Source organism: Protopterus annectens, chromosome 16.part0 (assembly GCF_019279795.1).
Source record: "Protopterus annectens isolate FY-2018-M chromosome 16.part0, PAN1.0, whole genome shotgun sequence".
Taxonomy (NCBI): Eukaryota; Metazoa; Chordata; order Ceratodontiformes; family Protopteridae; genus Protopterus; species Protopterus annectens.
The window spans coordinates 697,075,394-697,102,946 of NC_056750.1; the positions used below are offsets into that span (position 1 = coordinate 697,075,394).

A 27,553-nucleotide genomic window follows, 5' to 3' on the forward strand; every position below is an offset into this window, starting at 1 on the left:
CCATTTCACAAATAGTAAAATATTTTCCAAAGTATGTATTTATAGTATATTACGCTGTTGAAAAGTAGATGGCTGTTTTAAATTTATGGTGTAAACCATGAATTTCTGATTACAGTCCTTTTGTATAGTAGTAAGAACATGTTTGTCAGCTGCATCTAACTCACATTCAAATGCATATTCTGAAGTGGACATTATTTTACGAAGATAGGATTTGTATGTATTTATTTATTTTAAGTCTGCATGTTTTAATATGTGAAAACCTGTTTTTATTAAGTTAGTTATCCATATAAAATATTAGTCATAACTGAAGCCATTTAGTACCCTGGTATTGATATTGCAAGATCTAATAAATATGAATGTTACAGAACAGCATCTATGAATAAACTAGTAAAGTCAAGTTCAATGTTTTAATAAGTGTGATGATGTGAGGTATTGCCATATCTGTCCAACTATGTTATTTTTATTTTTCCTGTGATTGAAATGCTGTTTATTGTACTTAGATATTTAGTATTCTCATGTTTTCTATTTTACTTATTATTAAATATTTGTATCTTTATACTTTTCATTGTGACTGGTGTTTTACAGACTATTTTTAACATCCTGAGAGTACTTGTGCTTATTTTAGTGTCACCATGGCCACTCCAAAATTCCTTGCTGCTTTAGTTACACTCTAGTGTTTATATTAGTATTGATTTTACTCAGTAAAATTGGATACCCTTGTAAGAGCCTTAGAGTGGTTGACTGGTAATAGAGTGGTTACCTTATACTCTGGGCAGAAGGGGTACAGCTAGAAAATCTATGCCAGCCTTTCCCAGCAGTGTGTGTGTGTGTGTGTGTGTGTGTGTGTGTGTGTGTGTGTGTGTGTCTGTGTGTGTGTGTGTGTCTGTGTGTGTGTGTCTGTAAATTAAATACCCAGTTGTGGCTGTGTCAGCTACTTGGAACTAGGACACATTGCTGCAAAGTGAATCCGGTTTGGGATCTGTAGAAACAGAGGGTCCTGTCCCAGGTTTGGAGCATGTTCTGTGTGTGTGGGTAATTGTGCTTGATGTAGACATTTTTGTGGCCAACTCTCACAATGTCAGTGGTGAGGATTGAGGCTCCGATTACTGGCCGGGGTAAAGAGGCCATCACAATGACAATAAATGAATATATTATTTTTGGAAATTATGGAGATATTTCGTTGTGACTTGCTCAGTTCTATGGCTTGTTACAGAGCCATAACAGAAACACAGAGCAAACACTGAATCTTTTGGATACTGCATCAGTCAATTTAGACAGGACATATGTGATCATACAAGGTGATGTCAACATTTCTAATGTTAATTGGAACACAATTTTCAGTATTTTTCCTATAGTGGGTGAATCCCTTGATCTTATGCTGAAAAAAAAACTTTAAACAACTGATCAAATCCCCACTAGATTTGATAATATACTGAATTTACAGCTTACAAACATAGTAACATTATCCCTTTAGAACTAATAGGTAATTAATATTATAATGTGTTTCACTTTCTTGTATACGCAAACAGCAATCTATCTTACACAACTATAATAAAATATGACATGGCCAAAAAGAATGAGAACATGCTTACTGCAGAATTTGATAAGGATAACATATTAGGTACTGAGAAATCTGATAACTGTTGGGAGAAGTTTGAATCCACATGTATACAAATACTGGGCAAATGCAAATCAATAATCATAGTTAATTTCAAACATACTTTTTCATATACGGGTGGAGTAGTTGTTTGAATAAATTAAGGAATATGGAAAGGAAGTTCAAAATGTATTAAAAATGTAATAATACACATTCAACTAGATTAAATTATAATGAAGTATGTAGAGAATCTAAGGTTAAAATAAGGACAATAAGAAAAAATTTGGAGAACCCTCATGAAAATAAACAAGTGACCAAAAAAAAAAAAAGAAAAAAAAAAACTTGAGGACAACCACTTCCACATCAGTGGAGCTATAAAAGACACAAAATGGATCTTTAAAATCACAAAATTAATTTAATGTTTTTAAATAATTTAAATTACTTTTGTTATTTTAAAGATCCTTTTTGTGTCTTTTACAGCTCCATTGAGGTGGATATGGTTGTCCTCGCATTTTTTTGGTTAAAAATAAGGACCAAAAGTGATTATGAAGAAAATTTGTTCTGTAGTCCTGAACTTATTTTATTTTTTTATGAAAAACACATCAAAATACTAACTTCTGGGATTGATCATTTCATTTAGATTACAAGATTATCAGTAGGAATCTAAAGATTGCTAATGATGTAAGAAACAGCTTTGGTGAGTTTGAGAGATTAACACTGAAACAGCCATTGTGCACAATTGTCTATAAAAATGTTACTGTTCAAAAATAATGGGAATGATTGAAAATAATTCTTTAAAAAATAATAGCATTTGTCTAGATCAAACTTCGGGAAAAAGAAGTTATGTCTTACCATAACGTTCCATCTATATTGTTGATCCTCGTTCAGTCATTACGCATGGGTATCGGTTCCGAGCTCGGAACCGAGCAGGCCATTTTCCAAGCTCGCGTCAGCTTCAAACTCTCGAGCTAAACTCTTACCCACAATCCCCCTCTCCCTGTTACCTCAGATTGAGTTTGCAAGTCAAAGAAGGTAGAGGCCACCTCTGGTCAAATAACCTAAGAGAACCGGATGGTGAGATCCACTAGAAACCACAGGAGGGGGAAGGAGGGAGGGTCGTAATGACTGAACGAGGATCAACAATACAGATGGAATGTTATGGTAAGACATAACTTCATCTGATATTGTTAATCCTCGTTCATTCCTTACACATGGGACAGAGTCCCCAGCTACCTCTATTCCTGGGAGGCTCTCATGGAATGACATTCCTGAGCACCACAGAACCGAAAGATGCTCTTCCCCTGGAGGCCAAATCCAATTTGTAATGATTGATGAAGGTATGAGGCGTAGCCGCAGTTGCAGCTTCACAGATGTCATGTAAAGAAGCTCTGGCATGAAAGGCAGCAGAAGTTGCCACCGACCTTGTTGAATGAGCTTTTGTGGTAGTAGGCAACGAGATATTACGCTGTGTATAAAGGTCACACAGTCCTTCAACCATTTAGCTAATGTGACCTTAGCAGCAGCAGATCCTAATCTAGGTCCAGAAAAGGCCAAACATAACTGGTCAGATTTACAAAAGGGTTTAGTCCTGTTTAAGTAAAAATGGATTTGCCTGTGTATATCTAGGGTATGTAGGCAATACTCTCCTCTGTTTGAATGATTGGGAAAGAAAACTGGCAATTCAATGGCTTGATTAATGGACATTTCAGAGATCACTTTAGGCAGAAATGATGGATTAGTTCTCAGAGACACTCTATCTCTATAAAAAAATCAAGTATGGACTCTTGATACATAAAGCTTGAAGTTCAGAAATACGTCTGGCAGAAGTAATAGCAACCAAAAACAAGGTTTTCCATGACAAATACTTGAGGTCGCAAGAAGAGGCTGGTTCAAAAGGTGACACTGTCAGAGCTTGTAGAACTAATGATAAATCCCATGGTTGAATAGGTTCTCTGAAAGGTGGCTTCAGATGATTCACACCTTTTATGAAGGTCTTGCACAATTTATAAGAGAGGAATCTTGAACACCCTCATGAAAATTAGAAATTGCAGCCAAATGAACTCTAATGGTAGAGGCCGACAGACCCGATTGAAACAGGTCGGCCAGATAGTCTAGTATTATCGACACTGGTGCTGAAAAGGGGTCTACTTGTTTATCTTTCAGCAAACAGGTAAATCTTTTCCACTTGCTCAGATAAGTAATTCTAGTGGAAGACTTATGAGAAGCAATGAGAATATCATGTACTGGTGAAGAAAGATCATTCTGCCTGGCAATCAGGGGAACTGGAGTAGCCAAGCTGTGAGCTTCAGGCTGTTCAAGTTGGGATGAATCAGGTTCTGTGGGTGTGAGATCAACTCCTGGGTTGGATGGAGAATCCATGGTCGATCTAGTAGGTGAGGCCAAGGGAAGGGGAACCAAATCTGTTGAGGCCAATATGGTGCTATGAGGATCACCTTGCTCTTCAACTGATGGGCTTTCTTCAGAAATTGGGGAATGAGGGGAAAGGGTGGAAATGCGTAAAGAAGACCCGAGGGCAAATCATGGACTAGAGCGTCCCTGGGTGACTGTCCCGGAGGGAGAATCAGGGTGAAGTAGTTGCTGCATTTGTAGTTGGTCGGGGATGCAAAGAGATCACAGCAAGGATGGCCCCAGAGGTGGAAGATCTCCGCCGCTATCAAGGGATTCAGGGACCACTTGTGAGGTTGAAGAATGCACCTGCTGAGTCTGTCTGCTATCACGTTGGAACTCCCGGGAATGTGCGTTGCTAGAAGAAAATGGTTGGTAGCCATCTCCCATTGCCATATCCTCATGTCCTCTCGACAAAGCGGATAAGATTTCGTTCCACCTTGTTTGTTGATGTACCAGACCACCGCCATGTTGTCTGATTGAATCGCAATTGTCACAGATGGCAGCAGGGGATGGAATGCTTGCAATGCCAGAAGCACCGCCCTCAGCTCTAGAACATTTATATGCAGATGGGCCTGCAGTTCGGACCAAGTGCCTTGGACTGTCTGTCCCTGCGATAGACCCCCCCACCCCATCAGGGAGGCGTCCATGGTCACTGTGGCCTTGGGTTGCTGGGGGGAGAAGGGGCGAGACCATTATGAGAGATTGTGTGTCATCCACCAATTTAAATCCTGTTTGCACCTGTGGGTTACTCGAATCATGGCTGAAAGAGGATGCTGAAAATTATACCATTGGGTGAACAGTAGCCATTGTAGAAGCCTCATGTGAAACCTGGCCAGGGGAACAATGGTGATGGAGGCTGCCATGGAACCCAACAGCTGTAGAACCGAGTGAGCCGTGGATTTTTCCTTTGAAAGGATTGGAAGTAGTTGTTGCTTTTTCCTTAGAATTCTGTGCTCTGGAATAGCAGCTCTGCAGTTTTTTGTGTCCAAGATAACCCCTATGAATTCTGTCGACTGAGATGGGGTGGGATTGGATTTCTGCTACTTTATGGTTATGCCTAGCCTTTGAGCAGTGAGGAGAGAGTATGCCAGGGCTTCTTCCAGTAGCTGTCTGGTGGGGGCAGAAATGAGCCAGTCGTCTAGGTATGAAAACATCTGGAATCTTTGAAGTTGCAAGTGAGTTGTGACAACTGCCATGCACTTTGTGAACACTCTGGGGGCTGTAGAGAGTTTGAAGGGCAGTACTCTGAACTGGTAGTGACTGGCTCCTGCACGGAAGCGCAGAAATCTTCTTGATGGCCTGTCCACCTTTATGTGGTAGTACGCATCTTGAAGATCTATAGAGCACATCCAATCATCTTTTTCCAAAAGAGGGTGGATACACTGTATTGTGACCATCTGGAATGTTTGTACTCTAACAACCTTGTTCAATACACTGAGATCCACAATTGGTCTCCAGTCCCCGGTTTTCTTTGGCACCAAAAATAGTTTTGAGTAGAATCCGGATCCTATCTAGTCTGGAGGGACTGTTTGGATGACTCTTTTTCTTAGCAGTTTTTCTATCTCTAGTGCTGCTTCTTCCCTTTGACTGGGTGGAACGTCAGGAAGAATTTTTGAAGGGACGGGACAAAGATCGAAGGGGATATGATCACCTCTGGTTATGATCCTTTGTACCCAAGAATCAGTGTGATGGTTAGCCAGGTAGAAGGGTATAAGGAGAAACGTCCCCTAACCACCTCCAGAGGAAAGGAGTTGGGCTGCTCTTCAGGAGTGCTGGTAGGATTGACCAGGGAAAGAATCTCTGGAACCCTGGTTACACAGTCCCCTTCTGCCCCGAAAGGAGCGTCTTCCCTGTGAGTTTCCCCCTCTGCCTCTGCGGGGGAACTCAGCCTGTGTGTCAAGGAAAGAACCCTGAGATTTTTTGAACCATATCTTCCCACTCTTTTGGTTTTGATAGAAATCACATTGAGGGGAAGAATAATGGACACCTATGGCAGAAATGGTCTTACCATCCTGTTCACATCTGACCAGTGTGCTTTTAACTTTGGGCAACAATGAGGAGGCCTCAATGGGGGCTTTAAGAAAAGAAGACTTAAAGGGTTCCGCGAAGTTGCACAAGCGCATCCAGGCGTGTCTTCTCAAGACCGCAGCTGAACCCGCTGCTCTAGCTGCTCCTTCTGATGCGTGAGATATCAGTCACATAGAGGAGTGAGATATAGATTCAATGGTGGCCAGCTGAGAGGCCACTTTGTCACGGACCTCATCAGACACGGCACCAGCCAAGGTTTCAGAGAGCTCAGAAACCAGATCCCTTTGAAGCCTGGTAAAATGTGCTATATAATTCAAGGATCTGATAGTAAAGGTCGTTGATGCAAAAGTGCTCTTCCCTATCCTGTCCAGGGCCCAGGACTCTTTGTTAGGCAGATGGACAGTCTGGCTTTCTTCTTCTGCCAAATCATTTTTTGTTGCGGCCGCCACCATCAAAGCATCCACAGGAAGGCTTTTGGACCAATGGGAATCCGAAGCAGGAGGGGACAAGATCTTATCTGGCCTCCAGGGAATAGCTTCAACTGTATCAGGAGCCTTCCAAGCACATTGCATGATGAGCCGGACAAGTTCATCGGCAGGTGGAGTAACTCAGGAGGTAGGCTGCCGGGCGCAAAAGGTCTGCAGGAACACAGATTCCTCTGAGGTCAGATTAGAGGACTGCCAGTCACCTCTCTGTTTCAGGATTTCGAGGATATCACCAAAGGATACGTCAGAGGGTGACCGAGGGGATCCTTCCCCCTCATCGAAATCTGTGTCATTGGTGAGGGACTCCTCTGTGGAGTCCACATGCTTCCTCTTACATAAACTTTTCCGGTGGACCTCCTCAGCAGGAGAAGCTGGAGAAGACAGCGGAAAAGGGGATTCCTGAGGGAATATGTCCTGCGGCCTTTGCACCCAGTGTCCGCTAGATGTGACTTGTGAAACCAGTGTACTAGAGGGGGGGGGTATAGACAGTCCAGTATCACCAGCAGCAGCGAAAGCCTTCTCCATCAGTTGGAAGGCTGGTCCACCCGAAGAGGAGGAGAGTATCTCTAGGACAGGGGTCACCCCTCCCCTAAGTGGCACAGCCTGCCGACCCGGAGTCCCTGGATGGCTGTGGAGCAGCAAGCTATGCGTGTCACAGCTGACATCCTGGGTCATAGCAAAACTTTCCTGCCACAAAGGCAACTGCGGTTCCTTAGTGAGATCCATAAAGGGAACTGCAGAAGGGGAAGACTGTGCTACATCCATGGACTTCACAGGCAATGAAGGAGGAGAATAAGAAGGGGCCTTTGGAGATGGGGGATTACCTCCCAAGGAAGGAAAGTTTTTGAGGGGTGGGATACCTCTGGCCAAGAGTGTTGGAAAGGCTTCTAGTGGGCCTCAGGGAGACTGAGGGAGAAACAGGCCTGTCCATAGAAGAGGCAGACTCGGTGCCCATCTCATCTGACCGCACCAAGGACAATGGTGCCGAGAGAAACTGGACTACTGTTGTCTGCACTGAAGAAGTAATCGGTGCTGAGGTCATTGTCTGCACCGATACAGGGATCGGTGACGTAGTGGTTGTCAGTGCCAAAGCTGGAACCGACAAAACTGGAGTCAACAAAAAAGGAGTCTGTTCCGAGGAAGATCTCAGAGTCGACACAGTCAAGGTCTGCACCGACTGAATGGGTGCCGATACAGTGGTAATGGTCTGAACCAAGAAGCCCCTTGGTGCCGATATATAGAAGGCTGCAGGAGAAGACGGAGCCAAAATCACTAATGGAGCTGAAGGCCTCGGTGCCGAAGGTCTAGGCACCGAAAGCACTGGGGCTGACTGAGAGGGCTCCGGAGCCGAAACTTTAGCCTTTTTAGGTTTTGGTTGGTGGGAGTCCCCAGCCGGGGATGAAGGCAAAGATTTAGCCTTAGTAGGAACATCCATTTTCTTATGGGCTCTAGGAGGGGTTGAGACCTCCGACCCAGAAATAGCCTCTGAAAAGGGAGATTTTAGAAGTCCCTTCAGTATCAGCTTGTTTTTCCTTTCCAACAAGGTTCTATTAAAGTTCTCACAAACAGTACTGGGTGGGTCAACAGACAAATGGGAAGCTCCCAAGCAATAAACACACAAAGAGTGTGCATCAGAAGTAGGCAGTTTGTGTCCACAATCAGAACACAGCTTAAACCCCAGACTACCTTTTTTATCTGCCATGACAGCAAATTAATTAATAGAAAAGTACCAACAATGGTACAAGAGAGTACCCGAAGGTATAAGAGAAAAACGGAAAAAGATTACCAACGATGGTAAAGAGAGAATACCTCACGGTAAAAGTAGTAAGAAAAGGCAGAAAAAAACTGAAGAAATTATGAACGCTAGATGCGATAGGGTAAGAGACAATAAAATATGAACTTTTTTGACAGAAAAGTAATCTGTAAAGCTATTAAACAACAATTGACTATACTTAGCTCAAGAGAAGTAGCTTGACACGACCGAATGGCAACGCGGCAAATGAAATTTGAGGTAACAGGGAGAGGGGGATTGTGGGTAAGAGTTTAGCTCGAGAGTTTGAAGCTAATGCAAGCTTGGAAAATGGCCGGCTTGGTTCCGAGCTCGGAACCGATACCAATGCGTAAGGAATGAATGAGGATTAACAATATCAGATACATTATTTTGAAGTTTAAGGATTTTTTTCAACTCCTCCAACTACTTTATTTACTCACTTTTAAGAAAGGTTCTTCTCCTAAAAGTTGCAAACTTACACACACACAAAAAAATTCACAACGGGTGTAGCTGTGACATTTGTAAGGAACTACTGACTTATTAGTCTGACAACACTATTAACTAATAGTTTTGAGTGACATCTGCTCACTACTGTAGACAAATTTGGCAAACCAGGGGTCAAAACAGACATGAATCAACATGGTTTTGCTAAAATAAGACCTATCTTGTCTAGTATATTTCTATAATCAAAGTAGTGAGGCTGGTATTGTCTCCACTGCTTTATCTAAATTATTTGATAGTACCGCTATAGTGAGATAATCAACTGAATGAATAAGTTAAATATTAATACTTATATTATATATGGTCAGCAACTGGCTTATTAACAGGAAACAAAGATTTAAAATAGTAAGAAAATATTCCAATTGATTTAATATTAACAAGGAGGTGTCATAGGTGTTTATATTGGGGTCCAGTTCTTTTCATGTATGTTCCTTTTTTTCAACAGTTAAGTATACAGGGTTTCCAAATATGCTGAGAATAATCTAATTCTGCTTACTTATGCAAGTGATAATGCCCAGAATTGTATGTATTATTCGGGAAATAACATCCATCTAGGGGTGCTGTGATCCAGCACAACACACTCAGTAGGCCTCTTGGACATATTTCAGCAGAGTCAGGGACAAAACAATATAAAAAAGTTGGTACTACAAGTGCTCACACCAAACCAAGAAAAATAAAAGAGCACAGCGTTGCGAGTCCACAATCTTAGTTTAATATAAAAATAATAAAACAAACAGGTTAAGCGCTTTCATCAATAAGTATGACTTCTTCAGAACAAACTGCCATTGTGAATTTTACATTTAAATACAAGTTGCTGGTCTGCCATTGGTTCTAAACCAACCAATTCCATTTATGGGAAGAGGACATGCTGAAGTATACAAGCAAGAATTAATTTCAATAAAATAAATAATTTCATCATAAATGACCATGTCCACATAACATAACCTTAAAATGGTACAAAATTAGTAGAGTCAGGGACAAAGCCAGAACAAATCAGGGACACTTTTAAAATATTACTGCTATTAACTTGAAACATTCACAGAATCACAACATATGAATTAATGTACATTTTCTGAAGTAAAAGAAGTCTACAGCTCTTAATTATTGTCATTATTCATTAAGTGTAATTCACCAACTTTCCTACAAAAGCCACCATTTTAGAAGGGATTAAGAGGGACACAGCTAAAATTTGAGTAAAAATCAGGGACAGTTGACAGGTATGCTCTTGGGCCTCAACACCCACAGAAATTATTTCCCCAGTAACGCACACTCTGCAGGGCATTATTGTGCATACAGAAAGAGCTAGTTGTTGAATTGTTTGGTATCTCTTTTATTTTTTTATAACTATATTCTTTTTATATATTTATTTATGTTTTTCTGCCTAGAATTTCAAACTTGCTGTAGCATATGTAATTGTTGGAGGAAGTATTTAATGTCTGCTGACACACACACACACACACACACACACACACACACACACACACACACACACACATTTTTTTATTTACTTTTTTCTTTTATTTTACACTCTCTAAACAGCAAAGAAGGAGCATTAAAAATTGTGGCCATTTGATTTTCTTCTGTCTGAGCTTCATGTCAGCTTAATAAGGTATTGTGAAGCAGTGGTCTTATCTTTCAGTGGGCGTTACCTATACATTGACACCCTGCTGGAGAACATTTATTCTCCACTTATTGTGAAGATGTACTGTGCACCCTTTCTCTGATATTTAATAAAACGCTGTCTCAGTTAGTACAGTGGCTTGATAACATAGGAATGAAGAGTAATAATAAAGAAAAGTGGTGTGCTGTATTTTTGTCCTGCTCATGGACATTATGACTTTTGTTTCGGCACTGTTCCAGGATTTAAAAATCTAGATATTATAATGCCAAAGTTCTGAAAATATTTGTCCTGCTTAACAAGAATACAACAACTAAATATTTGTGTTTTTAAGCAACTTTTATTATTTGTTATGTAAGACCATTTACAGAATATAATTCTATAGTTGTACTTAAGTTCACTGAACAGATAACTGAACGTAAGGAACTCTCCTATGTTAATTGACTAAGATGTTTACATTTATATTCTGTTCATCATAGATGGTTGTGTGGAAGGCTGTGATTGGCTTATAAAGCTTTAGATGATGAAGTACTAAAAGTTATGTTGAATACAGAAACATTTTTGCGGATATTTGATGAATAATGGAAATATTTACAAAACTAAATATATAAAAAACAAATTTATAACCCAGTCCATGGTTAGCTTGTAGAATAAGTCTTCTCTAGATATAAGGAAAAGTTTATTAATAGTGTTATGGACAGAAAGTACAGTTTAATCCCTAAATATGGAGATAGTACTTTAACATGGCCCTTGGACCTGAACACAGATAATTAACATTATGTAACTATGATACCATGCTTCAAAACTCATTGTCTGCCGTGGACAGACTATGTTGTAACATTTTCTATACAAACAATGAAACTGATAAAGGAAGAAAGGTATTAGGCTATCATACCTTATTCTAACTGTAGCACTGTGAGAACTACTGTCTGAGAGTGGAATACTCTTAAAGTGCAGCAGATGAAGTAAGCAGTCAGTATTGTTTGAACACTCAGACTGGGAAAAAGAGGTGGCATATATTTCTGGAATTTCACTACTTTCTATGTCCCTTGATCATCATGAAAAAATCAGTCAATAAAGTACAATAAAATATTGCTGCTCAAAGCAGGCAAACAGAGCCAAAACAGCAGTAATTTATCCATAACATAATATTAGAGATATACTGGACAAAAACAGTAAAAAAATTAAACCACATTATATTCCAGCATTAAACATATTAAAACTTACAAAATATTAATCTGTAAGCATATATACTGTATATATCTATCTATCTATCTATATATATATATATATATATATATATATATATATATATATATATATATATATATATATATTATGGACATAAAAATGTTAACTATTTAGACTGTACTGCCTTACCTTCTGTTGTGATGGGTGATCCAGCAACAACCATTCCTTCCTTTCCCCCCAGCCAACTCTTCCATTGGCCAGGTCACTAATTATTGTCAAGTCATCTCGTATGGTTTACTATTAGAGTGACTTAAGCAATCACAGCTTACCACTAAGGAACTTGACAATGTGGCAAAAAACATATGTGAATAATCAGACTATTTATACTGCAGGCTTAATATGTCTCTTAAAAAGATATTGGGATTAAATAGTGGAAATGGAGGAGGGAAACTCTATTGGATGGATACATGAGAAAGTCTGTTTTATTGCTGAACTACGCATAGACATTACAAAGGACAGTTGTCGGTATTTCTGTAACTTGATGGATGGTCACCCTTCATTTTCATGAAGGACGTCAATAATACTGGCAGAAATAAAGCATTACTCAAGGTCACTGTGACATCTCCATGCTGGGCCAGCAGTCGAGGAGCCTGAATCCTCATCACTGACACTGGAGAGAGAGACGTGCACTTGGAATACAAATGGATAAACTCAGTATTTCCAGATGCAGACCTCTCTGCATCAAGCACAATTTCCCTTAAGAGCACACAGGGAATACATTCAATCCAGGGTCTGGATCTCTCAATCTGTCTCCCTGCAGGTCCCCAGTAAGAGTCCTCACTGGTACAGCTGTAGGGTTAGGTCCTCAACCAAAGATACATTTAATTCAGTTGCAATAATACAACTACATTTCTTTTCATTCCAGCAGGGTGCACTGTTAATACATTTTAACACAAGCAAACCTCACAAATACATTTTCAGCACAAGCATCTGCTCAAATCAGTTTGATATACAAATGACATACAAGTATTTACAAAATTCCAACTAGCTGTGTTGGCACAAGTCATACATCCACTGCCCTACTTCTGGCATTGCTGGCAGTGCCTCCCATCATCACAGTCACCATATAAGCATTTAATCTTTGGAAGGGACAGGTTTCAATAATTGATGGGTAATTACAACAACAATAATAATAATAAATAATAATAATGACTATAACAATAATTATTATTAGTAGTAGTAGTGTTGCTGCTGTGTACAATGCCTCCATGACTCAAAAACAGGACGGGAACGGCTGTTCTTCACTGCCTAAAAACTGTTAATAAACATAAAACTTCCAAAACTTTTTCTTGGCTGACGTTTGTTCTGCAGCTGTCAGTAACTATCTTGTTTTTTCCCCTTGAAAATTATGTATATCTTTAGTTTTAGCCTCAGCCAGTGGTAATACTATGAGGCACTGAATAGTATAGCTTATAGCTGCTTCACAGCTTCAGGGCTGTTTTTAGTGAAAACTTCCAATTGCACTCTGCATATGCTCTACATCCCCCCATGCACACATGTTTTCTATAAGTAACACTTTCCTTATAATTTCTTAAAGATTATTTGATTAATGGGCTAAACCAAGTTATCAGAATATACCACTGCTTAGACAGGGGATACATACATATCTATCAATATCAAAATGTTCAAGTTACCATCTTCATTGTGCAATATATTTCACTTCTTAATTGCATGTAACATTCATTGTCTGGCAGAAACATTACACTGAGTTTAAAAATCAATTTATGCATTTAAGAACCTCCAGAAGTTCTTGATTATCTGCTGTACGGGCCATTCATATCTTCCAAAATTATTGATGCCGTTGGCAGTGGAGACAATACAGCAAGCATTGTCTCAGACTTAAGATATTTTCCTGTCACTGTACTTAGGCAAAGAAAATAACTTAATTAGAATCACGAGGAAGAAACAGTAAAGCAGTCATTCATTCATTCATTCATTCATTCATTCATTCATTCATTCAATCATTCATTCATTCCTTAGATTAAGAGAAGCTTTAGAAACAGTCCCAAGGCGATGCCACTGGCAAGAAGTTCCAAAATGGGTCATTAATCCCTAAAAAACTACATTCTTAGAGACTCCTTACTGTCTTACAAGTTAATTAATGAGCATGTACCCTCATTTTTTCGTTTATCAGACTCTAAGGTAAAAAGAAAGTCAATATAGGAAAACCACAGAAAGCAAAATACTTACTTGTGAGAAAAGGCATTCTGTGCAAGATTGAGGTAGGTAAGGTGAGTGCAACAGCCATGAAGCAAAGCTCCAAATAACTAAAAAAAACAAATCAGTAGATGAGGCAGTGTTAATTCAGAAAACAGTCCAAGAACATGACTGGTCAGAGACAAAAACGTATATGTCAAGAGTCTTGTCTTCAGCAGTTTACTAGTTAGGAAGTACGAATATGTGGCACTCTTGTTAAAAAATGACACAGGAATTAAGGCAGATATTTTTGTTACAGGTAAATAACTAGAAACCACAGGAAACAAAAATGAACATAAAGGAAATACTCACCTGTAGCTGGCCTGGCCAGTTATCAAACTCTAAGCAAAAGGCAAACTAAGTAAACATTCATGGCATTCATTTATCAAACTAAACAAAAAAGCAAACACAAACAATCATAGCACTTTCCATATATTTACATTTATTCTAAGAAAATAATTTGTAATATATTTTGGTTGCTGAATTTGAAAGAAAGTTTTTTACTTGAACTGTATTAGAGATTTAGTTTGAGAAAATGCAGGAGTCATCTTGAGATAGGACTGATGTCATGTAGGAGAGTGTCCAGACACAACTTTCTCACCGACATCAAACACAGCTGGTTCACTCAGGTGATTGGCTTAATATGGTCCAGCACAATCCCAGAAGTCTGCTGAAAGCACATTAGAAACAGCAATTGCCATGGCAACAACCATCTAAGAAGAACTATGTAAAGAAGGTCATCTAATTGGGGAGATTATAATGAGACAGACCCAACAGCAGTATGTTCAAAAAATTCTGCAGTTTCTTCCAGATGCTAGCAAGGGTAGATTATTTCATTTAGTTTCAGAAAAAGGATTCAGCTTCCCAGTTGAACAAAGTGAGAGGGGTTAATAGCCCCAAGGTGCCCACCCTCCCTTCAGCTAATTCATGTAAATCTGCAAGTGTGGTCAGAGGGAAAAACATTAAGCAGTTCAGATGGCATTTCTAAATCTGATCCCAGGATCCTGATTAGGCTGTCCCCAACATCCTCTGTAGTCAATACCTCTGTTTCTTCACTGGAAAATTTAAATAACCCTTGGGTGCATATAACTGCTCACATTCTCAAAACCATTAAAGACAAAATCATTAGGGAAGATTACACAGAGGTTTTTGAGTTGGCACATATGGATGGGCTCCAAACGTTACTAGGAGCTGAAAAATCATGTTAGAAAAATATGATGGCCACATTGGCTGTGTTAGATAAATCACCCACAAACAGACACAGAAAAACTGGTACTTCTGGGCATACATTTTTTTATTCATATTTATGGCTGCCCTTATTGAAAATTACCCTCAGTTGGATTTTCCCTTAATTCCTTATTTATGGACTATCAGACAGGCCCATTAAGTTTGTGGGGGAGAGGTATGGTTATGACCAGAGTTTAGGGAACTAAAATAAGTCACCCAAGTCTTTAAGGTGGTTCCAGCACCACCCCAACACTTGTTTAAGTGCAATGTTGGGCAAATCTCTACCAGCTTTCAATTTTTGGCAAAAAATAAGCCAGTCTCAACCAATGCCAAGAGCAAACTATGCTGTTAAGACTTTTTAAATGAAACAATCAGGTACCTTTCTAGGATAAGTTCCTTTCAAGTAAACCAAAGTTTTTTTTTTCCATAGTGGGGACAACAGCAGTAAGGCAACCCACTTAGCCATTGAAATAGACGAACTCACCCAGGAACTTAAATTTTACTCTGACCCACAGGTGGCAAAAATGTTCCTTCAAGGGCTCACTAAAGTTTTTCCCTTGAAATACAATACTCCCCAGCTTAATAAGATTGTTGAGAATTTGAAATCTATAATTAGGAAAGACAACATATTGTTAGATATTCTCAATGATGAGTTATAAGCTGGAGGAATGATTGACCCATACAGAACTAAACTTTTGGAGCAATTCATGACCTTACCCATTGGGCTACTTCCAAATAAAAAAATAAAAAAAAGCAAATTTGAAGTCATCCAACACCTATCCTTCCCAGTTGGGTTTTCAGTCAGTGACTTTATTTTGAAGGAATATGTCAGGGTAAAATACACCACTATGGATGATATGGGAAGTTTTACTCAGCAGTTTACAGAACCTTGGTTAGGCAAGCTTGATATTAAATCTTTGCTTGTTGCCCATACAAGAACAAGAATAGCTAGTACTCGGTCTGTCCTTGGGTCAGTTTTATTTCAGTAGGACTATGCCAATGGGCTATTTACAAGCTTGTGCTATTTTTGAGTCCTTCAGCACAGCTTTGAACTGGTTTTGGAAGCAAAGTGCTATGAACCAAGATGCAAATCATTAAGTTGACAATTTCCTTTTCATTGGGAAGGGTTAGCAAGGTGCCAGGGCAGCTATGAAAATTTTCAAGGATTTATGTGATCACCTCTGAGTTTCCCCTGGCTAAGGATAAAATGGAAGAAGGTCTGAGTCACTGTATTACATTTTAATGCCTAGAAATTGACAATATTGGAAAGGCTTTCAAGCTACCCAGTGACAAGATACAATGGTTAAAGGTAGAAATCGAAGACTTTCTAGAAGGATCCAAAGCAAAAGTAAGCCAAGTCAACCTTTGTCAACCCTTATGAGTTTACTTAATTTTGCATGTAGGGTGATTTCCCCAGACAGGATATTCTCAAGGTCTTTGGCAAACCTGTTGAAATGGTGTGAAGAAAATCACCATTGGGTGTGAATTCCAAAAACGGTAAAAGATGACTTATACTTTTGGAAAGTATTTCTGGGTCAGTTCAATGGCATCTCACTGAGGCAATCAGATTGAGTTTCCTCTCATTCACTCCAACTTTTCACTACTGCAGCTCCCAACATAGGTATGGGAGGAAAATGGTTTGTGGCAAAATGGCTGGCCTCTTAGAGTTTGTCATGAAGGATATCACATTCTTGAAAATTCTCCCCTATATGGGCAGCAGTTTATATTTCGCAAGATCAGTTTAGAGACAGAAAAAAGAAGTTATGTCTTACCATAACATTCCATCTGAGTTGTTGATCTTCTTCCAGTCATCACTGATGGGTTCGGTTCTGAGCCCTCGGAACCGAGTCGACCTAATACCAAGCTCATGTACACCAAAAACTCTTGAGCTAAGCTGCTACCCACAGTGCCCTTTTCCCAGTTACCTCAGATTGAGTTTGCATGCAACATATAGAAGAAACAGAAAGACGGAGGCCATCTCTGCGCTGAAACCCTGAAACACATCAAGGACCCAGAAGATCCGCCAGGAGCCTTTGGTGGGGGACGGTGGGAGGGTGTGATGACTGGAAGAAGATCAACAACTCGGATGGAATGCTATGGTAAGACATAACTTCTTTATCTGAAGTTGTTAATCTTCTTCCTGTTCATCACTGATGGGACAGAATCCCAAGCTACTTGGAGTGGCCCTTATGGAAGAACATTCCTGAGAACCATTGAGCCGAAGGCCGCTTTTTCCCTGGAGACCAGATCCAATTTGTAATGCTTGATGATGGTATGGGGTTTAGCCCAAATGGCTGCTGCACAAATGTCATCCATAGAAGCCCTGGAATGGAAGGCAGCCGAGGCTGCGATGGCCCTAGTTGAATGAGCTTTGATTTGATCAGGTTTGGATTCATTCATAAGGGAATATGCAGAGGTAATGCAATCTCTGAGCAATTTCGATAAAGTAACTTTTGATGCAGCACATCCCAGTCTAGGACTGGAAAAGGAAATGAAAAGTTGGCCTGACTTGCAAAAGGACTTAGTCCTGTCTAGATAGAAACGTAGCTGTCTATGTACTTCCAATGAATGAAGGCAGCATTCCCCTTTGTTTGAGTAGTTTGGGAAAAATACAGGGAGCTCAATGGACTGGTTAATAGAGAAGTCGGAAACCACTTTGGGGAGAAAAGATGGGTTAGTATGAAGGGATACTCTGTCCTTATGGAAGATTAGATACGGGCTCTTGATGCATAAGGCTTGTAACTCAAATATCAGTCTGGCTGATGTGATCACCACCAAAAACAAAGACTTCCATGACAGGAATTTTAGATCACATGTCATGGCAGGCTCAAAGGGAGGTAGATAGAGACACTGGAGAACCTGGGAGAGATTCCATGTCTCTAAAGGCTGCCTGATAGGAGGTTTACTATGGAAAACTCCCTTGCAAAAGGTCTTGCAGAGTTGGGTGGAGATAAGAGGGACTCCATCTGAACCATTATGGAAATTGGAAATAGCTGCTAAATGGACTCGAATAGTAGAGGCTGATGCCCCATTGCTAAACAACTCAGAGAGAAAGTGAAGAATGGTGGCTGTAGGAGTTGAAAAGGGGTCTAGCATCTGATTATTCAACCAGATAGCAAATCTTTTCCACTTATCTCTGTAGAGTTTTCTGGTGGATGGTTTGTGGGAGGCCAGAATAATATCCTGGACAGAAAAGGAGAGGGTTTCCTGCCTGGTGACTTACGGAAGTGGAGAAACCAAGCTGTCAGCTTGAGGGTGGATAGATTTGGGGGAGTCCGCCCTTGTGGGTAAGATATTAGGTCCTAATGAGTGACCAGAATCCAAGGAGGTTGTAACAGGTGAGGCTGGAGGAAGGAAAACCATACTTGAGGCCAGAAAGGGGCAAAGAGGATCACCTTGCTTCTCAACCGAATAGCTTTCCTTAGAAATAAGGGAATCAGAGGTATCAGAGGATAAGCGTAGAGGAGACCCGTGGGCCAATCATGAGTCAAAGCATCTCTCGGTGACTCCTCATGTGGGGGAAAGAGGGCAAAATAGCTGTTGCATTTTGTGTTTAGGGGGAGGCGAAAAGATAGCAACAAGGCTGGCCCCAATGGCTGAAGATTTCTGCTGTCACGATTGGGTTGAGAGACCACTCGTGAGGATGGATGATGCATCTGCTTAGTCTGTCCACAATCATGTTGGAGCTCCCAGGGATATGCGTTGTGATTAAAAAGCGGTTGGAAACTATTGCCCAATGCCAAATTCTCACTGCCTCGTGACATAGGGGGTAGGATTTGGTCCCTCCCTGTTTGTTTATGTACCAGATGACTGACATATTGTCTGAATGGATAGCAATTGTTCCTGATGGAAGGCGTGGATAAAGTGCCTGCAACTCTAACAGCACCGCTCTTAACTCCAGGACATTGATATGCAAGTTGACCTCTAGGTTGGACCATGTGCCTTGGACTGTCTTTCCCTGGAAGTGGCCCCCCCCCACCCTATCAGGGAAGCATCCGTGGTCACCGTGGCATTGGGTTGGGGAGTTTGGAAGGGGCGACACCACAGCTTTTCATCTGTTCTCATCCACCAGAGGAGATCTTGTTTGCAGGAGTTGGTGATGAGGATCTGTGCATTCAGGGGGTGGAGACTAGATATCCACTGGGACAAAAGGAGCTATTATAGTATTCTCATATGCAGTCTTGCTAGGGGGACAATTGGAATGGCTGCCACCATAGACCACAGAGCCCGAAGAACTTCCCTTGCAGACACCTTCCTTTGACAGAGTATCACTTGTACTTGTAACCGTAATCTCAGAAGTCTGTGAGGAGGAAGAGAGATTTGGCTGGTTTGAGTGTTGAATATCACTCCTATAAAATCCAGTTGTTGGGTGAGATGAAGGTTGGATTTTTCCCAGTGAATTGTGATGCCTAGGAACTCCACCAGTGCTAGGGTATAGAGGAGGACCCTGACCAGTAGGTGCTTGGTGGGGGAGGAGAGGAGCCAATCGTCTAGATACAGAAACACCTGGAATCCCTGAAGTCTCAGATGAGCTGTCATCACTGCTAGGCATTTCATGAACACTCTGGGGGCTGTCAAGAGACCGAATGGCAGGGCTCTGAATTGGTAATGATTGGCTCCCAGCTGGAAGCAAAGGAGACTTCTAGAGCATTCGTCCATTTTGATGTGGTAATATGCATCCCGGAGGTCTATAGAGCATATCCACACTCCCTCCCGTAGAAATGGGAGAATGGATTGAATTGTGACCATGTGGAACTTGGTCTGAACTACTGATTTGTTTCGCTGGCTGAGATCCAAAATGGGCCTCCAGTCCCTGGTATTTTTTGGCACCAAAAAGAATCTTGAGTAAAAACTGGATCCGCACTGGTCTGGGGGGACTTGTTGGATGACTCATTTTTGATACAGCTTTCTTATTTCTGAGGCTGCCTCTTCCCTTTGACTGGGTGGAACATCAGGAAGGGATTTCAGAGGTCTTGTGTAAGAGATTAGGGGAATGTAATAACCTCTGGAAATTATTCTCTGCACCCACTGATCGTTTGTAATAGAACGGCAGGCAGCTTGGTGCAGAGAGAAATGAGCCCTGGATGCTTCCACAGGAAAGCAGTCGGGGAGCGCTTCAGGAATGCTGATAAGGTTGTCCAGAGAAAGAATCCCTGGAGCCCTGATTTTGGGGACCCCCTCTGCCCCAAAAGGGGCACCTTCCATTATTGAAACCCCCTCTGCCTCTTGGGGAGTTTTTGCCACGTGCAGTACGGAAAGGGCCTTGAGATTTTTTTGTGCCACATCTTTCCACTCCCCTGGTTCCTAGAGAAAGATCGCTGAGGCTTGGAAAAATGTAGGCCAATGGCAGACAAGGTTTTTCTGTCCTGCTCACACCTGGCTAATGTGTCCTTCACTTTAGAACCAAGCAAAGCGGACGGTTCGATAGGGGAGTTTATAAAGGAAGACTTGAAGGAGTCCGCGAGGTCACAAATGCGCATCCAGGTGTGGCATCTCATAACCGCACCTGCACCCGCAACTCTAGCTACCCCTTCAGTTACATGGGACAGCAACCTCATGGATGAGTTGGAAATCGACTCTAGGGTAGCAGGTTGGAAAGCAGCTGTATCACATGCCCCGTCTGAAACTTAACCTGCAAGGGTCCCAGAGAGTTCAGATATGAGATCTCTTTGGAGCCTCGTAAAATGTGCCAAGTAATTCAGAGACCTAACAGCAAAGGTTGCTGAAGCAAAAACTCACTTCCCTAATCTGTCCACTGCCCGGACTCTCTGTTGGACAGGTGGACAGCAGGACTTTCCTCCTTTTTCGTGACAGCCATCACCACCATAGCGTCTACTGGTAAACCTCTCGACCAATGGGGCTGTTCCTCTGGAAGGGAGAGTATCTTGTCTGTTCTCTGGAGAATGGCCTCAATGGTATCGGTGTTATTCCATGCCCATTGCATGATGAGCTTGACAAGGTCATCAGCAGGGGGGGGGGGTTCACCCAAGAAGTAGAGGGCTGAGAGCAGAAAGCCTGCAGGAATATGGATTCCTCCGAAGGGTTGGAGGGCTTCCAGTTGCCCCGCTGCCTCAAAATTTCCAGGATGTCTCCAAAGGAGACATCATCAGGAGGTGACCGCGGGGACCCTTCCACATCATTGTAATCCATATCCTCAGTGAGGGACTCCTCCGTGGAGTCCATGTGTTTTCTCTTACATGTTCGTTTCCGAGGAGGATCTTCAGTGGGAGCATCTGAAGAGGACTCAGAAAGGTGGTTACCCTGTACAGTGGTTTCCTGAGGCTTGCACTCTTGGTGTCCCGGGGAGGTGGCCTGTGATAGCTGCAGCTCAGAAGGAAGCGGGAGAAGGTCCAACATAGGAGGAGCACTTCGTGAAGCAAGCACCCTCTCCATTACTCGGAAGGCAGGCCCGCTCGAAGAGGAATGGGAGCCCAGAACCGAGGAAGACAATCTGGGAACCGGGGTCACACCCCACTCCGCGCGGCCTGCTCCTGGGGACAGAGCCTCAAGAAAAACCAGGGCAGGAGTCTCCCCCAGAGCCAGAGCCAGAGACAGAGCCGATAAAACAACTGGAACCATTCCCGGAGCCGATGGTTCCACCCCACAAGCATGAGATTGATAAAGGGATGGTTCCGAAGGAACCAAAACCCAAAGGGGCCTCGGAGCCTCAGAGAAGGTCACTGTTGGGACAGAGGAGAGGATTCCTCCTGCAAACAGAGCTATGAGCCTTAGAACCAAAGGGTCCAAGGGAGGAGAATAACTGGGACTCAGGGGCAATGGACCCAAAGCCCGGAGTGGGGTGGGTTCGAGGAAAATTTGTAATCCCCCTGGCTGTCAGCAGCTGATCAAACAGGAGTACCACAGCCAATTCAAATAGGCTCCTGGTGGACCATACCGACACTCCTGAGGGGGAGTCAGGTTGGTCCAAAAAAGAGCTAAAGGCTTGTCCAGCAAAAGGATCCAAGGATGGGGAATACTGGGTCCGAGGTGATGTAAAAGTCAGCACCGAGGATTCCAGTTTCAAGACAGGCAAAAGGGGAACTATCTGTGTCAAAAAAGGGCTCGGAGCCAAAGTGATAGCTGGGGTGGAGGTCATTATCGGCTCTGATGGCGTCATTGGTACCGATCTCTGAACGAAGATAGGGGACAACAGTGTCGAGCTTATGGCAGGCAATAAGGTAGGGTCTGAAACAGTAGCAGTAGTCGGTGCTGAGGGCGGCACCAATGTGGAAGTCATCACAATATCAGAAGAAACCAGTGGAGCAGAGCTCGGAGCTGAGGTCATCAGAACCGAGGAGGCAATCTTGTGCCCTGTGGAAGTTTTATGGGCCCTGTGCTTATGAGGCTTGCCCTTCTCATCAGCCGGTGAAGAAGGATCTGAATGAGGACTTTTTTGTCCGTAGATGGAGGGGTTGAGACCTCCAATGCGGAAATAGCCTCAGAAAATGGAGAAGGAAGCAGGCCTTACAGAATAAGTTTATTTCTTTCATTCAGCGTCCACTGACTGAAACTAACACAAATTTGACAGGGAGGTTTCACAGATAGGTGTGGAACCCCCAAACAATAAACACATTCCTCATGTAGGTCGTTGTTGGGGAGTTTACCATTGCAGGAAGAGCAATGCTTAAACCCTTAAGTCCCTTCTTTTCAGACATAGCAAAAAGGCGATTAACTAATCCAAAAAGAGGTATTGAGGAGGAAAGAAAAGAGAAGAAAATACCAACAATGATATTAAGAATACCACAAGGGTAAGGAAGGGCATTTACCAGCAATGGTAAGAAAGAGAATACCCGTGGGTAGAGCTAGTTAAGAAAACAAGAAATACAGGAGTTTTGAGAGAAAAACATACAAAATACTGCAAAAATTGAAAAATACAATACTTAGCTGGAGAGCTCGGTGAAACACTGCTTTGTGGCTGCACGGCAAACGAGATCTAAGGTAACTGGGAGAAGGGCATTGTGGGTAGCAGCTTAGCTCGAGAGTTTTTGGTGTACACGGGCTAGGTATTAGGCTGACTCGGTTCCGAGGGCTCAGAACCGAACCCATTAGTGATGAACAGGAAGAAGATTAACAACTTCAGATGTTACTTTTTCATTCTGATAACCAATCTGTTTTAATTCTCCTCTGTAGATATTTCAGGTCAAAACAGAGTTCAGTCTGTTTTGAGGTTGCTGGAACGATTAAGTTTAAAAACCAGTTTAACATTCTCTGCAAAAGATGCACCTGGTATTCATATTGATATAGTTGTCAGCTTACCCATCTCCAGATTTTCAGGTTTTGTGCACTGACTCTGGAGGCACAGCACAGCCCTATGCCAGTCCAGCCACAAATTTGGCTTCATGAAGAAGAATTATGATGACCTTACTGTGTAATTCATGGGCTGTAAACACCAGGAGAGCCTACACTTCTTCCATATCCAAATTTAAAGCGTTTAACATATTTTTACTAGTTAAAAATATATATTGTATGCTTGATATTATTATTTGCTATTTCCTACACAGGTACACTCTACAGGACTCCCCCAACTCCCTGGATTTGCAAATTGCAGTGTTATGTTGGTTGTATCTCTTACAGGGCAACACAGTAGTACCCTGGTTGATACTGATTTATTCAAGTCCAAGCCAACTGGCACTGTCTCTGATTTCTTTGAAAAATCTTTCATATTTTGTAAAAAATGTATAATATTATTATGCTTCCTTTTCATGATAAGAAGTGGCATTGACATCTTCATATATATGTTGTTGTCTTTCGGCTTTTCCCGGTTAAGGGGTCACCAAAGTGGAAGTCTGCTAATGATTGGAAGTAGATTTTCACGAACACCGAGGTGCCAGCTTGACGTCCAACCTTCAACGAAGGCAAACCCATTTACGCATGTCTTTCGAATGCCCACCCAACCACGAGGGGACATGCAAACTCCACACAGAAGGCACTCCCCGCACTCCAGCCGAGAATCGAATGGGAGAACCTCTTGCTGTGAGGCAACAACGCTACCGCTGCACCACTGCGGAAGTGACATCTTCATATATATACATTCATACATTTTCTGTGACTTTCTGTGGTAGACATTATGACAAATTCGAGAAGTATGATTTATTTTCCCACGCAATGTTTACAGTGATGGTAAAAAGATGATGCAGAAAAGCTCAAGTTAAGCGAGTACTGCATCATATGTAGTAAGCGTTTGTTAATTAAGAGACTATGGTTTAACTAGGCAGTCGAACTGTAACCATTTTTTGCAAAACAGAAATAATACACTCATGCATATGACAAATGCAGTATTTCCCTTTCCTTTGGCTTTGTCTGACCACTCTGACTTTGTACACATAACCAAACCAGACCAACAGTAGGTGAATCCTTCATTGCCCACACCCAATTGTGCATTACTGCTAAAGCAAAACTGTAGGTTTTATAATGCATTAGCTGATATTAATTGAAATGTGTTTTCAGTTAGATACAAACATTTCTAAGGTTATCTTGTTTTGAAGTTACCTAACATCTTTTGGGTAGTGCTGAAATCTGAGTCACGTGATGGGTATCCACTCCCCAGGTTTCCCCATTTCTGATGAGATTCAATGCTTTGGAGCCTTCAAGTCCAGCTATGGTTCTGCACAACCCTGTGTTGGGATAGCAGGTGAACAACTGACATTTTTTGATCTTGTCCGTGTACAACATTATATAGTTTTGCATTTACCAAGAGCTTTATCTCATGTCTGCTCTGCATAATAAATAATTTCTTTGTGACATAAACACAGTTTCCTCTTTGTTGCAAAAGTCAAAGTTAAATTACATTTTATATTGCCTGCTACTTAGGCTTTCAAAGGGACACAAGGCAGGAACTAAAAATATGATAAGGAAATCAAGAATGGAATCTTTAATGCACTTGTAGAGATTGCTAGACAGGTTAATTGTATCATTCTGTTGTCAAACAAGTATAACGTAAATAATAAGGTATAGCACAATGAATGCCTTGCTGCTTTAAAAAGTCTATACTAACCATTGCAAACACTATCGCTTGGCCATTTCACACAGTCTAAACAAGAATCCCGCATCCTGGAGTTACTTACAATTTAAAGGATCAAAAAAAAGTAAAACATTAACAAATGTAGTACAATAAATTGTAAAAGAATAGCTAAACAAAACGCAGATATTACTCATCCTTTCATATCACATAGATGCTTCAGAGCTACTGTAGCCCGAATGTGTTTTTTATTTATATTTTTACTTGTTTATTTATTTACTGTTACAAAGAGACTCATCTCTTCTTGTGAAATATTAAATGAATACATCATATAGATTTCTACACAGCATTTTGAAAATAACACTTTTCTCCAAATTCAGTGAAAAGGATACTTTTTTTAATGCAAAAACAAGTATATGTCTATACTCCAGTAATATCAACATCAGAACTAACTACAGGAGGCAGGAGTAGAAAGGTGTAACAAGTTACATGACAGAGATGTAGAGGGAGGCTTTCCTCCTAGAATATATAATTTCAGGCAAGTATCCATTCACAGTCTTAGGATCACAGTTTTTTACAAGTGAGATGTAAGGTTTCCCTTTATTTTCATCTTTTTTTGAGGATCCATTTGTTAATTTACAAAAAGGCTCTCTCTGCCTCATTGTTATTTCATTCACTCATCCTTTTTGTATGTGTGTGTGTGTGTGTGTGTGTATCAATCTATATATCTGTATATTTATATAGATATATTATTATAGATAGATATACTTTAGATACAGAAAGGTGTGTGTGTGTGTGTGTGTGTGTGTGTGTTGCGTGTGTGTGTGTGTGTGTGTGTGTGTGTGTGTGTGTGTGTGTGTGTGTGTGTGTGTGTGTGTGTGAGTGTGTATTTAAAGTCTTCTGTCTGTAGAACTAATAGCCCTTTGGAATGTTTTTTTCCACAACAAAATATTTGGTGATGCAGATCAAGCAGCTTTGAAGTTGCATACTATGGCACCTCATAGCATAACTGGTGCAGAAGTTTTGCCAGTGATCAAATAAGCTCTGGTAAGCAAGGGAAAAAATGGGAGAACAGTACTACCAATAAAAATAGACATTTTTCTACCTGTTTAGCAAATCTAAACCATTTCCATCAGTTTTCAAGGTAAAACTGGTCAAAGTACTAAATAAGTGAAACAACCATCTGAAATGCAAGCAGAGTACAAAAAATAAATGTATTATGCAAGCCCCCACCGGCACACTCTTACTCATCTATACAACATCCATGGTCAGAGAACCATGGAGAAAAGGGTCAGCCTAAATACTATGAATCATTGCGATCACGCAAACAGAAGCCACACTTATAAGGGATTCCCTGTGAAGAGGATGGATTAATGAAATGTATATTTGGGAATCTTTTTCAGCGAGTTGAAACTTTATCCTGTTTATACTTACTCAACAGCAGGGAAGTGATGTGACAGAGTGTTTGTATACAGGGAACTGACATCAGATTGGTCAAGTGATAGTAGCCTCAATCATGTCACATCAAGGAACAGAATGTCAATAACTATTTTCCATAAGAAATCACTGCCATGTGATTCTTAAGCATGTGCCTACACTGATGTCTTCCCTTTGATAGATTTCTGCCTTCTTCATGTTTGTTATTATGTCTCCCACATGGGGGTTGCAGGGGACGGGGCTTGTCTCCCCGTAGGTATCACTTTTAGTTGCTGATTTTGCCCTTATGAAATTTCAGACTTTCTTATACAGCATTTTGGCTGCCTGGCTTATTGTTGCTTGAGGTTTCATAGGGGAACTCAAAAATAGCTTCATGCTTTACAAACCTATTCTGAACCAAACAGGTATAGAAAGGACATCGAATTTGATTTACATATACATACACACACACACACACACACACACATATATATATATATATATATATATATATATATATATATATATAAATATATATGGGTCTACTTCACTTAGCCGACATCCCACATAACCAACATGCACAACACCGAGCTGACAACACCATTATTGCACAGCACTGACACCGCACAACACACACAATACCAGCACATCAAAACCCTGACACACCTCCATAAAAGATACACACAACAGCACACACAAACAACAAACAAAAGAAAAAACACAACACACTACATAAAACTACCTAGTTCCCTTCACTCACACCCTGCCCACCATCTACATTAAACTAAACCCTTACCACTAAAACAAAACATACACTACAAATAAAAAATCTAAAGCACTTACCTTCACATTTCACATTATTGTGGGGGGGGGGGCTACACTCCCCTGCACCCATACCTCCCATAACTTAAATATACCAACTCTGAGAACGCACTGCAACGTCCACAAGAGTGGATTTCCTGTTCCACTCCAGCTGAACTGTCGACCATTCGGAAGTCGGTATTATAACGTATTGGTCATCTTCTGACATGTTGAGCTTTTCGGCTCGGTGTTTTGTGTGTCGGTCTACACACACACAGAGATATATATATATATA

General features: G+C 41.2%; 1 protein-coding gene across 1 annotated transcript in view; it reads right to left on the reverse strand.

Annotated features, from left to right (window-relative positions):
• Nucleotides 1-27,553, reverse strand: part of CARMIL3 (capping protein regulator and myosin 1 linker 3) — a 3,552,770-nt gene that overhangs the window by 828,245 nt on the left and 2,696,972 nt on the right. The window contains exon 15 of the mRNA XM_044058175.1: nt 13,851-13,927. Within this exon, the coding sequence (XP_043914110.1) occupies nt 13,851-13,927 (77 nt within the window). The remainder of the gene's footprint in view (nt 1-13,850; nt 13,928-27,553) is intronic.